Consider the following 18135-nt stretch of genomic DNA (forward strand, 5'->3'; position numbering starts at 1 on the left):
ACGAAACAAAAAGATAACCAATCTGCAATTTTTTTAAACTGCTAATTTTCTAAGGAGGGGAAAAAAAGTGAAATCATGGTATCTAAAAGGAAAAAAGTGGGGAGGAGAAGAAAAAACAGCTATCAAAAGACTGCCCCCTTGTAACAGCCAATGGCTACACTTTAGCCTCATTTTGAATGCTCTTTCTATCCATCTTTCCAAAATGCAAGAGGATGTGATTAAGGCAGGAAGAGCCACCTGCTCTGCCGGCTCAAAATCAGAGCTTACCTCCTTAGATTGATGGCCTTTGCCAAGTTTGGAACACCTTCCATCTCTGTTGTCTTCTGCCCCATCAGACTGCTGATAGGCCTATGGGGGGAAGAAAGAGAAACAGACCTGCTAGAATGCCATATCCAACTTATTATTTGCCTTCCCAAAAGGAGTCATCAGTTCTTACTATTCATGGAAGGCAGATAAACCAACTGTCACTGGACCTCAGAAGATTGACTTTGGTCTTTCAGAAATTCTCCTTGAATAATTTATCATGAAAAGTCCCAAAAAATAAGCAAGAATCAAATGCTGACTTCAGAGCACACAAATCTAAGACAACCACATCAAACAGTAATATAAACCTCTCCTCTACCAACTAAGTCCTTCACCATGTCTCTAAATCTCAATTGTTCTGACAGACGAAACATGTTATTAATCAATATTACGAAAAATTATAAATATTTTAAAGTGCCCATGAATCAATGATCATATCTTAAAATCGAGAAAGTAGGGACTTCTAACAATCTGACATAGTCACTGGTTTGAAGATGTCACCTAAGTCATCCACAACAGAAAGCTGACGCTCTCTCCTACCTAAAGGTTCTGTGTAGGAGACACCATGCTTTACTTCAGCACGTATTCCTATGCATCACGTATTCCTATGGTCAAGAAACACTTCCTCATTACCAACAAACACCAACAAATTCATTTCCTCTAATTTAACCCTCCAAAATTACAGAAACCCAGCTTGGAATCTTCCTTATCCACCATCCCTTTATATGTTTGAAGAAGAAATTAATTCTTTTTTTTTTTTTTCTGTTCTCTAAGCTAAAGTACCAGAAATCATCTAGCCCTTACTCATAGAATTAATTTTCTGTGATAGCTCTAGCTCTAGGTATTAATTATAAACTACAATGTTAAGGTTCTTAATAGACAACACTAGACTACAAAAGTGGAAGAGTGCAAACAAATAATTAAACATAAAACAGGGCAGAAGATCACAGTATTACCTATGAAGTAATAAAATGTCACTATTTGCATAAATTATCTTGTGTCTGCTTTTGTGTCTGCTTTTCTGCTTTCCCTCTTATATACAGCCTCTTTAAAAAAAAAAAAAAAAAAAAAAAAAGCCCTTAAACAAAGCTTACTTGATACACAGATATTCTTTTTTTTTTTCCTTTTTCTTTTCTTGTAACAGTGATTGAACCCAGGGGGACTCAATCACTAAGTGACTTTTCTAGTCCTTTTTTCTATTTTATTTAGAGAGTGGGTCTTGCTGAGTTACTTAGGGCCTTGCTAAGTTGCTGAAACTGGCTTTAAACTCATGATCCTCCTGTCTCAGCATCCCAAGATGCTGAGATCACAGGGGTGCGCCAGCGTTCACAGGGCCCTGGGTTCGATCCCCAGCACCGCAAAAAAAAAACGGGTGCGCCATCGCACCCCTGGTTTCACAGATATTCTTAACATTGTGAAGAACTACAGTCAAGTTACTTGGATAAAAGTAACTGTCTATATGATTAACACCATTTTTGTTTAACCAGGAGACATATATTTGAAGCTTCTAAAAGTTGCCTTATTTTTTAAAAATATGCTTTCAACAAAAGCATAAATCATCATTAATCTTATATTTGTCGCTCTAAAAATTACGTAGGAGGAATTGTCTATTGACAAGATAAAACTAAAAATGGAAAAGACAACATATACAGTATTATTCAACTTTTCCAGAATATTAACACTGCAAACATAAGAGACTGATAAAAGCTGAAAGTATTTTTTAAGTTATTAGAAAAACAATGACAGAAAATACTTAGACCCTCTCAAATATTAACTACCTAGTAATTTTAAAATGACTTATTTTTATTCTAAGCTGTGAAAATTCTCAACTCATTATATCATTAACAGACCTTGCTCTGAAGGTCTAGTGGGAGCCATTCATTCTTTTAAAATACAAGAATACGTTAATGATTATACTACCTCCCCATATTTTCCATCTAGTGGAGTGCTTATTATTCTTATGACCAAGAAATAAGAAGTGTTTTCCCTGCAATAATAAAATTTCAAGATGGAGGCTTGAAGGTATTTTACTAGACTAAGGAGGAAGGTCAGAGTACAAGGCTATATAATACATATATATGTCTTCGGTTAACGTTTTTCCATTTAGTTAAAAAAATGGATTTTCATTCAAAGGAAGGAAAAGCAGTATCAGAGTAAGTAGCTTAAAATTACTGCCACCTAAACCTTTCCAAATTCCTCTCCACAAAAGAGAATGACACTACAACCAGAGGGCATCTATTTGTAAACTCGAGGAACCGCAGGACCATCAAAGTTTTGCAAAAGAATGGAATAATAAATGGTTCAACTCTGAGTGCTAATATGTTGTAAATAATGGTATGGTATATAAGTTATGATAAGCAAAATGGAATTTACTACTAATCCTTACTTCTCTGATTCTGTTTACATGAGAAATAGTTAAAACACTATAATATACCAAAACCCACTAAAGTGTTCACATTCCTTGGTGAGCTTCCTTAAATGCATTCTAAGAAAATTATCAAGAAGGAAAGCCTAGGGGGGAAGGGGAAAAAAAAAAATAACAGAATGAATCAAACAACATTACCCTATGTAAATTTATGATTACGCAAATGGTATGCCTTGACTCCATGTACAAATAGAGAAACAACATGTATCCCATTTGTTTACAATAACAAAAAAAAGGAAAGCCTACAGAAGTGAAAAAATATTTACTGCAAAATGATTCCTACACTAGAAAACATGTTCAACCAACCAAGAGCGAAAGTTTCTGTTTCTGTTTCTATTTTTCCCTTTCAAAAATTAGCTTACATTTATTTTTACCCTGATTTACTCCTTCATTGCCCAAAAGATTTAGATCACTTTCCAGAACATTATGCATGTATAAAATTTGCGTGTAGGAGAAAAATAAATATTTTCTGTGGTTACAGAGACTGAACTCAGAACCTCACATATGGTTCTCAAGTGCTCTACCACTAAGCTACAACTCCCAGCCCTTTTTAATATTTTATTTTCATACAAGGTCTCACTAAGTTGCCCAGACTAGCCCCATACTTTTGATTCTCCTGCCTCAGTCTCCTAAATAACTGAGACTTTCAGGAAAGCACCATGCCCTGAGGGAAAACACTTTAAATATGGTAACTAGGTAAGGTACCAACCAGTAGTTACAAAGTTTGTTCTGAGTTTCTGGCTTGCCAAGATAGAAAATAAAATAGCCATTAAATAATTTTGTCTTTTTTGGTACCACTGAGCTACATCCCAGTCCTTTTTTTTTTTTTTTTTAATTATTTTTAGACAGGGACTTACTAAATTGTTGAGGCTGGCCTCAAACTTGCAATCCTCCTGCCTCAGTCTCCCAAGTAGCTGGGATTATAGGCGTGTCCATCGTGTGCAGCTGGCTGTTAAATAATTCTTATTAGAGAAAGAAGAAAGCATTGTTCCTCAGGAAAATTAAGATTGTTAATAGATGGCATTATTTCTGGATGCTCCATGTGTGCCGACATTAAAACAATAAAGATTATACAAGGAAGATACTTATAAAAAACTTAAGGGCTAGGGTATGGCTCAGTAAGCCATAAGCATAAGGCCCTGAGTTCAATCCCTAGCATCACAAAAAAAACAAACTTAAGATACAAATTTAGACATACGCTCCAACTCAGTGATCTAAAAACATTATACATATGGAAAAAAGACTAGGCCATACACATTAACATACCAAAAAATAATTTATGATTTCTTTCTCTACAAGAACCACATCATATTCCTTTGTATAACAACCATACCACAACCAATGTGGAATGCTAGGCATACTGTAGTAGTTTACGTGTTTTTTAAAATATTTTTTAGTTGTCAATGGACATTTTATTTATTTATATGTGGTGTGCTGAGAATCAAACCCAGGGCCTCGTACATACTAGGCAAACGCTCTACCACTGTGCCACAAATTCCCACCCAGTAGTTTACATTTTTAATAATATTTTTTCTTGTTGTAAATGGATATAATACCTTTATTTTATTTATTTTTATGTGCTGCTGAGGACTGAGCTTGGTACCTCACGTGTGCTAGGCAAGCACTCTACCACTGAACTACAACCAGTCCTTACATTTTATTTATTTATTTATTTTTTGCAGTGCTGGGGATTGAACCCAGAGCCTTGTGCTTGCAAGGCAAGCACTCTACCAACTGAGCTATCTACCCAGCCCAGCCCTTACAGTTTTAACTGTATAAAAATGCCTATATTTACATGAATCACTTAATATTAGGCTTACAAGATAGAAGTACTAAACATATGACAGAAAATTAATATAAAAAGTATTTTTTGACAAAAAAAGAAATGGTAAAGTTGATTAGCTAAAAAGCACCAAACTGGACTAAGTTCACAACTTCCTTATTGAACACCTTCAATATACACTGAAATGTGTAACCGAATATACACTTCAGATTCTTATTTAAGGCTCACAAGATACTAATTACCAGTAGTGCTTCATTACTCCCAGGTAAAGAATAACATACACCATTTTTTTGAGATGTGTAATTCATGTTGGAAAAAAAATAAATGTTTCATATTAGTTCAAATTTTAAAAAGAGAACCAGAAATCTCCAAAATCAAACATTACCACAAAATTGTAATAAGATTTTTTATAAATTCAGTTTCTCAACAATGTTACATCGCACCACAAACCAAACTACACTTCAAAAGCTGTAAAATGTGGCATTTAATTCAGTTCCTCTTTCTTTACATTTTTCTTATTTCTCGAATAGCAAATAACTGCAACCAAAATTTCCCCTTTTTAATATAGGAAGTAGTCTTCAGAGCAGAACTTGAATTCTATTATGGCTATGTTTTAAAAGAGATATATGCCTTAAAATGTCCATCAGTTGACATGCTCAGTCTTCTAAAATTAAAGACTCTAACACATTGTACATATATAAACATGAAAACTGGACAAAGTACAGTTGTCATATGGTACTCAAAAAATGGCACTAAAGAGAAAAAACTACCTACTCCTTCTTTACTATAGGTACACCAATTGTAATTTCAGAGGCCCTGAAATTCTGATCCATGAAGTAAGGCTGTAATGAGTTGTAAATTAAATTAAATGTTGGGCTATAATTATTTTAACAAAAATCACTATATTTTCCTTAAAATATTAGTAGAAATAAGAAAACTAGCCCGAATAATCTGTTTTTTATTATATAAAACATTACACTATAGGAACAGTGGCATGAGTCTTACAGTCTCATGTACTTGGAAGGCTGATATGGGAGGATGATTTGAGCCCAGAAGTTAAGAGTCAGGTCTGGGCAATTCAGTGAGACCCCAACTCAAAAAAATTATGGGGCCGGGGGTACAGCTTAGTGATTAGAGCATTTGCCTACCATGTGTGAGGCCCTCGGTTTAATCACTGGCATCACAAAAGAATGAATGTGAAAAGACATGACATATATCTACTGAAATTTGTTTCACCTTTTTTAAAAAAGCAGTTATTCACTGAACATATTGGTACATGCCGATTATTACAGTTACTCAAGAGCTAAAGCAGAATTTTAAGCTGAAGCTCAACCTGGGCAATTTTGCCAGGTCCTGCCTCAAAGACGTAGCTCAGAGATAGGGTATTATTGGGTTTAATCTTTACTATCCCTACCCCCGCCCCCCAAAAGCACTTATTCCAAGGCCTGTATTTCTAATAATGTAGGCACTGAAGATATAAATGATTACCTTCTACCACTGTCCAAAAAATAAGAGGGTTTGATTCATATTGGAGATTTCCAGGAGAGAAAACTCACAGAATAAAGGGAAAAAATAATCCAATTTTTCAAAAATAGTGTGGTTATATTTAAATATGGCAAGATAAAGACTAGCAAAAAAGCTTAATGTATATATTTATAGATTTCATAGTCTTAGTTAAGGTTTACAGAAAAAAATAGAAGGAGTGAGAAACCATTAGAAAAGACAAAAAGACTCCAAGGGCTCAAAAACAGAGGGAATAAGTTCCAAAGTATTAATAAAAGAGAACTCAATACAGCCTCACTTTATGAATCAAAAGATTTAGTTTTATAAACTCTATGCATCTGAATGGTCAATTTTGATTAACCACAGTTTTACATTGTATATTTAATTGTTATTTAGACACCAGGATAGATTTCAAAATGGGATGGAGATTCACAGGATAAATTCGTGGGAAGAGGTATTAATAAGAAAAATAAAGTTTTCAGATCAAATTAAACTCATGACCAGATTCAATATCTGATACAGAATTTACTCCTTCCTTCCCTAGACTATGATCAATTATGTTTAAAAGATACCTAATTTTTAAAAATGTCTCTGAATTAAAATAAAAATATGAATATACTTTTTGGACAGAGAGATACAACAAAATGTGATGATTTCCAAAAAGCTGAATATTACTCACTGGACTGGACATAAATAGACTATTTCCCTTAGTTAAGAAACTACTATTTTTTTTTTACACTCACTAGAAGAACAGAAAATAGATTTTTAAATTTTAGAATCAAAAGACTAATATGCCTACAAAAAAAAATGAGTTAACTCATTCTATGCAGTTACTTTTGTTAAAAAAGCAGCAATATTTTCTTTGAATGTGAAAGATATTTTAAGGTACTTTGACGTCAAAAATGAAATTTAAGTATAAGGTAATTCTTCCTCTTTCTTTCCACAGAAGTAGATTACTTAATGCATAAATGAATTTTAGACACGGAATTTCTTTCAAAGTCAAAAGAAAAATGTCCACTGAAAACTTGGCACTTTTTAGAAATCAAGAAAAAATTTAATACTTTAAACAAATGAAAATTAGATTGGGACTGCCAACTGAGCCTTTAATGTTTGGTTCTAAAAATACTAATATAATCCCTAATATGAAAATGATATGAAAGTCAGAATTAAAACATTCTCTTTGCTAGCTAAATTTTCTTTTCTGTTAGAGAACACTCAACTCTTAAAATGCTACAAAAGCTTGCATGGGCCACAAGACAGTTTTTCCAGATGAGTGGTCCACAGCAATGTGACTCCAGTTATGTAACAGTGTATACACCAAGTAGTCTATGTAGAACCTAGAATAGAATCATAGCAATTGTTCAACGTATTCAGTGTAAACCAAGGAAAGGTATATAATTGTAGTATCTTCAAGTCTAAAAACAAAAAGACATGACACATGACTCATTTTATTTCACTCAATTTGGGTTTTGCTACAAAATATCTATTAACTTTCTTCTATGTATTGCTTAATAGTCATGTGGATTCTTCTTCTTGAATTCCAGAATGCTTGAACTCTAGATTACCAGTGACTTTGATTTACCTCTATTATGTCCTTCTAGAGTTTTAGAAGATGCACACTCAGTTCTCACATATATTCCAAGACTGGGGGAAAAGGTTACTCATCATGAATGGTAGTCCCTTAACAGCCGGTGTCATTAAAAAGCATCAGTGGTTGAGGAGGGAAAAGTGAAAACTGCCTGACCATCTCTTGCTCTCTGGGATTCTGAAAGTTTACAATGCTGGGAAGGAAAAGCAGAGAGCTGTCTATCTACCTATATCATATATGAAAACAGATCATGAAGTTTCTCACCATTTCTTTTTCTAGTTTTGACTTAATTAGGTCTATTTTCATTAGCCAAAAAGAGGAAATCAACTTTGAGGTTTCAAATAATTATTTTTTAATTTTTTTTGGTACCAGGGGATTGAAACCAAGGGCCCTTTACCATTGAATCATATCCCCTGCCCTTGTTATTTTGAGACAGAGTCTCGCTAATTTGCTTAGGATACTACATTGCTGAAGTTGGCCTCAAACTTGTGATCCTACCTCAGCCACCTGAGTCACTGGGATTACAGGTATTCGCCACCATGCACAGCTGAAACAATTATTTTAAAAGTCAAGAATAACATGGAATTATATTAAAAATGAAATTAAGTCTGAAAATGGATTTCTGTTCCCCTAAATGCCCTTACTTTTCCATTGAAGGGAACAAAAAAGAGACTTCATTTTTATACATACTTCCAAACTTGAGTTTCTCTTAAATTTTAAACTTCAGAAACATACAGAAACAATGCAACTTGGTGTACTTGATTAAATTAGAAGAATGATTAAATTAGAAGAAATGATCTATATGTACTCACAGGCATAATGGATATAGCAAAATGTTAACTACAAATGAATGAAATATAATTACGAATATAAATGAAGATGTGAGTCTTTCAAGTATCTTTGATTTAGTTGTTTCTGTATACATGGGTACTATGTAAAAAGTGAAGAAAAAAGAACTAACCCCAAAACCAGGTTTCACTTTTGAGTCTGGGATGACCATTTTAAGTATATATTTGGAACCCTTGTCAAATGTTAGGATGAATAACTGTACTATTAGAGCCCACTCTTTAACACGTATTTAAGTGCAGAGGTATTTTTACTTACTCTGATCAGCATAGTTTTTTGCTTTGAGTTCAAGTTGTCTTGTTTGAGATTCTAGAGATTCCACTCGGGTCTGTAAATCCTTTTTTTCCTGTTCTTGAGAATCTTCAAATTCAATGAATTTCTAATAAAGAACAAAACACATTTCCATCAAAGAAATGAAATCTTTTTTTTACATTTTTAACTCCCGTACTTTGTTATCAAGAATAACAAGTATTAACTACTTAAAGAGATCTCAGATTTGTAAATGTACACTGATTTTTAGTTTCTCTATAAAAATTACACTTAAAAACCCTCAAATATAGAAGTATAAATATAAGTGTTTTCCCTTCATATAATAAATATTATTTCAAAGGAAATACACATGTCCTACTGCAAATATGTAAGTCCCTTAGTATACTTGCAAATTCATTCTGAGTCCAAAACATGATTTTTTAAAATTTTGTTTTAGTTGTAGGTGAACACGATGCCTTTTATTTATTTATTTTTATGTGGTGCTGAGGATCAAACCCAGTGCCTTACATGTGCTGGGGAAGTGTTCTACCACTGAACCACAACCCCAGACCCAAAACATAATTTTTAATACATTATATATATATATATAATAAAAACAAGAGGATAATGAAATAATAAATATTTGTTAAATGATTATTTGATTAGTAAGCAGTCTTGGGGTTAGGGATCCAGTCCAATGATAACTTGCCTAACACAAATAAAAATAATAATAAACTAAAAATAAAATCAGCAGTAAGTGCTCTTGTAGATGTACCTGAACCATGATGTTTAAATTTCTAAGAAAGGGGCAGGGGCTAAGAATGTCTCCATTAACCAAATTCAGTTGGTTAAAACTATCCTCAAGGAGATAATAACTAAGTGCAATCATTAAATCTCAGCCTTCTTCTTACTTGTTATAACAGCAGCATCTAACAACTCATCACTCACTCCTCTTTAAAACACCTGTTTCCTCACTTAGCTTCCAGGACTTTTCCTTGTTAAGAACTTAACTATTTTTAAATTATACATAGCTGCTTTTTTTAGTCCTCTTGACTGGTGCCTTCTCCCCAACTTCTTCACATTCGTCTTTAGACAAGTTTTCTCTTCCTTTTTCACTCATTCCTTGGTGATCTTATCCATTTTCATGGCATTAAATACTAGTCATATGCTGACAAATTTCTATCTCTAGCCCAGACTTGAATTTCAGATTTGAATGTACAATAGTCTACCAGATATTTTATGTGGATGTTGAATAGTCAGTCATCTTAAACTTAACATGTCAAAACTTGTTCTCCTGATTTTCTCTAACTCATAAAATGACTGTAGTCAGGCAGTGCATGCCTGTAATCCCAGCAACTCAGAAGGCTTAGGGAGGAAAATCACAAACATGAGGCAGGCTAGTCTAGGCAACTTAAGTGAAATTCTATATTAAAATAAAATAAAAAGGAATGAGGGTGTAGCTTTGTGGTAGAGTGCCCCTGGGTTCAATCCCCAGCACCACACGGGAGAAAAAATGTTTTTACTGTCTGTGGTCAACTGTTCAGGCCTAAAACTTTAAAGTCAGCTTTGACTCTTCTCATTCTCTAATACTGCCTATCCAATCCATCAGCAAATCTACCTCAGATCCAACTTTATTTTTTTTAAGGTGAAAGAGCAGCATTTATTCAAGTGAGAAGAAGAGACAGAGCTCCCGCAGAGCAAGAAGGGACCCAAAAGGATTGCCACTGGGGCTGGGGTTGAAGCTTAGTGGTAGAGTGCTTGCCTAGCACATGAGAGGCACTGGGTTTGATCCTCAGCATATATAAATAAAATACTGTGTCCATTTACAATTAAAAAAGGGGTGGCCACTTACCCATACTAGTTCAGGGGCTTATATAGTTATTGGGTAGAGGTATTGATCAATATCTACAATAATCAGGTCTTGGTGTGATGGGCTGACAGATCTGGCTCCATGAGAATGTTATAGGCCAGACTCTAAGGGAAATGACTAAACAGACTCCATTTTGCTCTGAGACTCCATGTTATGTAGGAAATAAATTTCTCCCATGGGAACACCCCGCCTCTGTGCCCATCATCAGTTACTTGGTGTGACATGTTTAATAATATACAATGGCAACTCCTATGTAGTAACCAATGTACCATGTAAACGGTAATTGTGTGGATGTTAGCAACCATTCTTTAGTTTGTACCTAGGTAAGGGTCAGTTTGACCCACTTCCCTCTCTGTTGACGATCTCATGATGTTAGTTTGTAATTCTGAATCATAGCAACAGACACTTATGATTGATGTGATTTTTGGTATAAAAACCCCTACAACCCTGTGGTCGGAGCTGTTCTCCCAATAGCCATTTTTTGGGGCATTGTGTGAGACAGTCAGCTGGCCAGCTTAATAAAGACTCTCAAATTCGGACTTCTCAGTGGTGATCGGTCTGTTCTTAAGTTGCACCCCATAACACTGGAAAAGTACCAGTGTTACTGGTCAAAATCTATGCTAAATAGGTATTGAAAAGATGTTAAGATTATTGACTAACCTTTGACTCTGTAGCCTTCACTCAGGTATGTCCTGCCTCTCTTTTCCCATTACCTAGGACAAAAGAGTTGACTGGAATGTTTGGAATGTTTCTACAGTTAACCTCATGGAGTGGTCTTTACAGTAAAAAAGCCTTAACCGGGTACATTACCTATTCTATTCATTTCCCTCTCTGAAGAAGTGCCCCTAACTGCTGTTGGGGGAAGAAGGGATGACCTCTCTGCCTATACAGGTGAAAAGGGGTGTTGAAAGGGGATGGTAGTCAGGATCCTTCTATAAAGGCCTATTTAAAGGACCCCAGTAGAAGAGGAGTTTGGTTTTGGATTCCATCTGTAAGGCCATTTGTAATTTGGGCATCTCACACATCAGGGTAGTCCAGAGGTCTATGGTGGCAGTTGGACAAGGTGTACAAAGGGCAGGATGAGCCCTCAAAGATGAAACTGGATTCTCAGTCTCTGCAACTATAGCTCACCAGTGCCCCCTTTCTAGGTTTTGTCTAATGAATCTGAAGGATGAAATCCACGGACAAGAAAAGAGTATAAAAGAGTAGAAAGTATTCAAATGAGAAGAAAAAGACATACCTCCCACCGGGCAAGAGGGGACCCAGTAAGGGTTGCCCCCAACCATTTTTTATCATCTCCACCACCATACATGTCTATGCCACATGTATCTATTGTCTGGATTACTGGTATAGCAATAGCCTCTTCATTGGTCTCCGTACTGCCACTTGGGCCCCTCTATAACACATTCTCAACTCAGTGTTAGGGTGATCATTTAAAAACTAAGTCAGATTAGGGCTGGACTTGTAGCTCAGTGGTAAAGTGCTTACTTGGCACATGTAAGGCACAGGGTTCAATCCTCAGCACCACATAAAAATATATAAATTAAAGATATTGTGTCCATCTATAACTAAAAATTAACAACAAAAAACCCTAAGATTAATTTTCTCCTGCTGAAGACTCTGATAGTTTTTATATTCTTCCCCATAGCCCTTACCATGGCCTGCCAGGGCCTACACAGTTTGTTCCCATCAACCCCTTACTTCATTGATAGCATCCCATATTTATTCCTCCTCCCAATACACCTTCTTCTCATTCTCTGATTCAAGCAGCCTTTGCATTTGCTTCCTGCTGCTTGGAATTCTCTTCTTCCAGATATTCAAATGGCTTGCTCCCTCCTCACCTCCTTTATTTTCCTGGTTCAAGTGTCACCTTCTTAGTAAGATCTTCTTTGGTCATCCTACTTAAGACCACAATAGGGTTGAGGATATAGCTCAGTTGGTAGAGTGCTTGTCTCACATGTACAAGGCCCTGGGTTCAATCCCCAGCACCATCACCAAAGGGAAAAAACAAAACAAAAAAAACTGTAATAATCACTCCCTAACTCCCCTCTCTGCTTATTTCCTCCAGAGCACTTCTCTCCATCCAGCATGCTATATATTTTAGTAATTTATCTCATTTATTATGTGCCTGTCCTCAATAGAATGTAGACTCCATGAAAACAGGATATTTGTTTTATTCACTGCTACAGTCCTGGTGCAAAGAATGATGACAGAACATAGCAAGTTCTCCAATATTTGTTAAAAGAAGGAACCAATAAAAAAAACTTTGAGTAAAAATCTGAAATTCATATAGAAAAATGTTATAATTCACACACAAAACAAATTGGGCTTCTCTAAATATACACTAGTTTTAATGTGCAATTTTCAGTCCATTACCTATGTTATCTGTCCTCAAGCTTTTCAATCACTGCAGAGAATAAAAATATATTTTTTTCACACACACTGCCTTCCTTTGGGGAAATTCCTTTACCCAGTTTCATATTAATTCTATTCAGTCACGTAATTTGATTGGTGCTGACTCCATCTCCCTAAGGGGAAATGATCTAGACTGGTCAGAGTTCTTTCTGGGACATCTACCAGTAATTAGGAAAAATACTACTTGCTATGGCTTGGATATGACTCGTCCCTATCAAAATTCATCTTGAAATTTGATTCTCAGTGTAACATGCTGGAAGGTACTGGGACTTTTAAGAGGAGATCAGGTTGTTAATATGGATAAAATATTCTTCTTATATAAGGACACTACTCTTGTGTAACTGGATTAGTCAATGTAAAAAAAGATGTAAAAAAGTGAAGCAGTCTCTCTGTCTTATCCTTTCCACACATGCCCACTTGCCCTTCTACTTTGGTATATGAAATGAAGCAATGCAAGGCCCTTGCCAACTGTCCATCCTGGACTTCCAAAGGCCTTTAGAACTGTAAGCCTAAATAATCTCTTTTCTTTATAAATTATCCAGTCTCAGATATTCTCTTACAGCAACAGAAAGCAAACTTAGACACCAACTTCTCTTCCTCTGGAATCTTGAACTTCTAAGAACTTAGCACATGTAAGCTCTTTTCCTGATTTTAAAAGCTTGAAACCTACAACCTCTAAAACATTGGTCCTTAATCATCTGAGGGTCCACAGTTCCATCTGGATATTTGATACATCTACAAACCATGTTTCCACATTTAAAAAAAAAAAATGCCCTTGCTCACCCCAAACTCTATTTCCCTTAAGAGGCTCAATGGCCTCTGAAATCTTTCTACAAACCTCAGGTTTAAACAAAACAAAACAAAAAACCCGAGGTTTAGCACCTCTGTTCTATACTTTTCTATAAGACTATTCCATATTTGAGGCTTCTGCAAATATCTATTGAAAAGTCATTCTTTATCTTTCCAGAATATTAATCTAAAGATGACCATGTACAGGAAGAGTATAAGTTTATAGTAAACAAAGAGAGGGAAATTGATAAGTCATTCATTCATTCATTCATTCAAGAGGTGTCTACTAACTACTACTTGCCAGGCACAGGAAATATAACTGCAAGTACCTTACTACCTCTGTCTTCCAAAATATTGATCAGCTACAATGGAATGCAGGCAGAAGGTATAAGGTTACATTAAATAAAAAAGCATCAACTATGAGGTGTGATAAGTTATTTCAACATTTTGCTTAGATATATAAGTAAAAAGTAGGAACAGATAAGAAAACAATTACTTTATGACCTGCTTTGAAAATGATGTTCCCAGCTGGGGATGGTGAAGAATGCCTATAATTTCAGCGACTCAGGAGGCTGAGGCAAGAGGATACCAAGTTCAAAGCTAGCCTTAGCAACTCAGCAAGGCCCTAAGCAATTTAGTGAGACCCTATCACAGAATAAAACATAAAAAGGGATAGGGAGGTGACTCAGTAGTTAAGCACCCCTGAATTCAATTCCCCAGTACCAAACCCACACACATACACACAAAAGAAAACAATGTTCCCTTAGCTAACTTAACTGCTCTATAGGGGTAAGGAATCAGTAATTTATCACTGTACTTTGGAGGTTTGTGTGTGTGTATGCACAATGGATAAAATGCTGTTTTAAAGAACAAATAACAGATGCTTACCAAGTAACACTTAAAATGCTGTGCTATTAAACTGCTAACAAAAAACTTTACTATCATGTTTATTCAGAATTCCTTTCCGACTGATAAAAGAAACATCATAATGGACACACAGCTTCATGTCTGCTATGTTTCTTAGTGATGCACTTTGGCTACAGAGAACATGAATAATCCATCACTGTTTAGCAGCCATTATTAAATATAAGCTTACTCTACAAGCGTTATTACTTACATCTACTGAGATAATTCACGCTTCAGAATTTTTCACATTTTGTAATTACCAGGGTTTTACATCTGTATCACTTTAAGATGGCAAAAAGAAGAAAAAAATTTTAAATGATGTCATAGATCTTAGACCACCAGGATGATACATCTCCAAACAGAAATCTTTTTTTTTTTTTTTACAATTTTCTCTTATTGGAAAAGACTAGAAATAATGAAAATATTCCAAAGTAATCCACACTTTTAGGCCTTTCCTTAAAGCAAATTAAAACAGATAAATGTAGAGACTCTAAATGAACTACTATTTCTCACTACGGTATTTGTGTTTTCTTTTGCAATCCTGATATAAAAATTTTTAAAGAGACCAGATGAGCACAGTGGCACACACCTGTAATCTCAGCAACTTGGGAGGCTGAGGTAGGAGTTTTGGGAGTTCAAACCCAGCCTCAGCAGATTACTGAAGCATTTAGCAATTCAGTGAAACTTTGTCTATACGTAAAATATGTTTAAAAGGCTGGGGGTATGGCTCAGTGATTAAGCACACCTGGGTTCAATCCCCAGTACCCAAAAAAAATTTTAATAAAAATAAAGAGAAAAACAGAATAGAGATGGAAGAGGTGTCATAAATTCACTCCAATGCCAAAACAGAGTTCTTGACAGAAAATGGTTTGGGTTCATGGCCCCAATAAAAGGGTCCTTCTTTTTCCTGGATGGGAGTTAAAGGAAGAGTATAAAGGAGATAATGGGAACGGTTTCTTTTCCCAAAACCTAACCTTTTCATATTATCAGAAAAGTAAAGCAATAGGTGGCACTGGTTACACTAAAAAGAAAGTTCCCCAAGAAGATTTTCTTTCTTTTTTCTATGCTCAGAGAGTCTGAGTAGGCTAGGAGCTCATGTGAGTACTGTTGATCTTGTCTGTTTTCCATTCCATAATTTTGACTAAACACAAACTAGGACACAGCACAAAAATAGAAATATATCCCATTCTGTCACTTTCTAAACAAAGAAAAAACAGTTGTCACAGTTAAATAAGTCCATACACCTATCTACATTGACTGTTGGGAATATAAACACTTTATGACGGTCATTAAAGACACACAGTAAACTTCAATATAGCATGCTATGTGCTATAGAGGAAACATGGAGGAACAAGTGACTAAATCTACTTTAAAAAGAGAAAGCATTTCAGCCTGACTCTTAAAAGGAACAGTTTATCTGAAGAAGTGGGGTAAAAACACCAGGAAGAGGTGATGGCAAATGAAAAAGCATAGAGGCATGAACATCATGGTAAGCCCAGGAACTATGATTTGTTATTAAAATTAGAGTAGGGTAAAATATAAGACAAAGAATAAGTTGTGAATCTTTCCTTTGATTGACAAAGGGAGTGAATAAACAATTATGATTCCATTCATTCATTCACCTTTTCAATACTCAACTCAAATCTATCGTTCTAAATATTCTAAGGTACTAGGAATGCAGAAGATAGCTCTGTCGTTCTGTTCCACTGCTTAAAATTTAGCAGAAGAGGGCTGGGTTGTGGCTCAGTGGTAGAGTACTCGCCTAGCACATATGAGGCACTGGGTTCCATCCTCAGCACCATATAAAAAAATGAATTAAATAAAGGTGTCCATTTACAACTAAAAAAATTTTAAGAAAAATAAAGGAAGAAGACTGAAATCATACCAAGTATTTAAAATAAATTTAGCTGAAGACAATAGACATTAAACATGGACCTGCATGTTACAAAAAAGATTAACTTAACAAAGATCTTGCATAATTTAACAGTCATCTAATTTGAAGTTATTGCTAATAAGTGATGGCTGATATTTCTGTGACTACCTAACACCCAAGTAACACCAAGATGGGATAACAGTGCAAAACTGTTTTACAGTTCAGTCTTGGACATGATTCTTGAAGCCATTATGAAATAAGAAGTTAATATTTCAAAGTGTGAATATGAAAAGTAGGTTTTTAAAATTCCATACTTCAAATCTATGACAATATACCCACATATATTTCATACAAGAATAGTATATCGAGATGTGTATGATATGAAATTAACAACATGAGAAACTCCTTTCAGGTATATATATATATATATATATATATATATATATATATATATATATACCTAAAAGATGAATAAAAGTTCATCAAGTAAAGACTAATTTAAAAGAAACCACAATTAGTGCAGAAAGGCCAAGCTTAGAGACATGGGAGAGAAGAACGACCTGAGATGAGGATGGTTAAATAGACAAGGAGCAAATCATACAGGACCATAAAGGATGCTGGATCACACTGAGAACACTGAATACCACCCAGGTTTTGAAAAAAATTAATCTAGTGAGGACATGGGGAAAGCCACTGGAATGTGGTGGGGAGAGAAAGGAATGACAGTGTTTAAAGGAAGTCTGAAGGTTATCACAGTAATCCAAATGTGAAATGATTAAAAACAAGCAATTAGGGCAGAGACATAAGGACAAATCCAAAATATTTAGGAGATAAATAAGATTCAGTGACCAATTAAATGCAAGGGAAAAGACAGAAGCAAAGATTAAGTCCTGATTTCCGGTTTGACCAATTGTGTGGATGGTCACTTATTTAGTAGGGTAAAGAAGTATGAGTAATAAACGGATAAGGGGTATGGGTAATGTAAAATCCATTTTCAGTATCAAGGTGACCTACCTGTGAGATAGTCAAATGTACAACAGGGAATACTTTGTTTTAAATAAGGTGCCTTATTATTTGGAGTATAACTGGTACAACCCACCTGGAGGTTAGTAAGGTGTGTATTAAAAAACCCTCAACAATGTATTAAGAATTAATGTTCTTGCCAGACATGGTGGTGCACACCTGTAATCCCAGCAAGTCGGGAGGCTGAGGCAGAAAAACATGTTCAAAGCCAGCCTCGGCAACTTAGTGAGGCCCTGTCTCAAATAAAAAAAAAAAGAGCTGGGGATATGGCTCAGTGGTTAAATGTCTCTGGGTTCAAAGAAAAAAGAAAAGAAAGAAAGAGAATTAATGTTCATCTAATTCATTAATAGCTATGATAGAAAATATTATGCATAGTCTAATCCTTTTATAAACTGGAGGAGTAAACAGGCATATGAAAGGGTTTGAGGGTATATAACAAATATCAGTTGTGACAGTGTGACTTAACCTTTTTTCTATTCCTTTATCTTTAAATAGTTTATAAAATTTTGGAGTTTTTTTCTGTTTGTTTTTCTTTCATAATTAATAAGGATTATTTATATAT

The 18135-nt window shown here is 35.1% G+C and overlaps 2 protein-coding genes across 4 annotated transcripts in view; one reads left to right on the plus strand and one right to left on the minus strand.

Annotated features, from left to right (window-relative positions):
- LOC306657486 (nucleoside diphosphate kinase A) overlaps positions 1-18135 on the plus strand; it is a 162579-nt gene that overhangs the window by 107538 nt on the left and 36906 nt on the right. The gene's annotated exons all lie outside the window — the stretch shown is intronic.
- The window catches only part of SPAG9 (sperm associated antigen 9), a 128405-nt gene that overhangs the window by 95153 nt on the left and 15117 nt on the right, over positions 1-18135 (minus strand). For all 3 annotated transcript variants that reach the window (XM_079133540.1, XM_079133542.1, XM_079133541.1), the window contains exon 2: positions 8707-8827. In XM_079133540.1, coding sequence (XP_078989666.1) covers positions 8707-8827 — 121 coding nt within the window. The remainder of the gene's footprint in view (positions 1-8706; positions 8828-18135) is intronic.

This window comes from Sciurus vulgaris (genome assembly GCF_902686455.1).
Source record: "Sciurus vulgaris genome assembly, chromosome: 3".
Classification (NCBI taxonomy): Eukaryota; Metazoa; Chordata; class Mammalia; order Rodentia; family Sciuridae; genus Sciurus; species Sciurus vulgaris.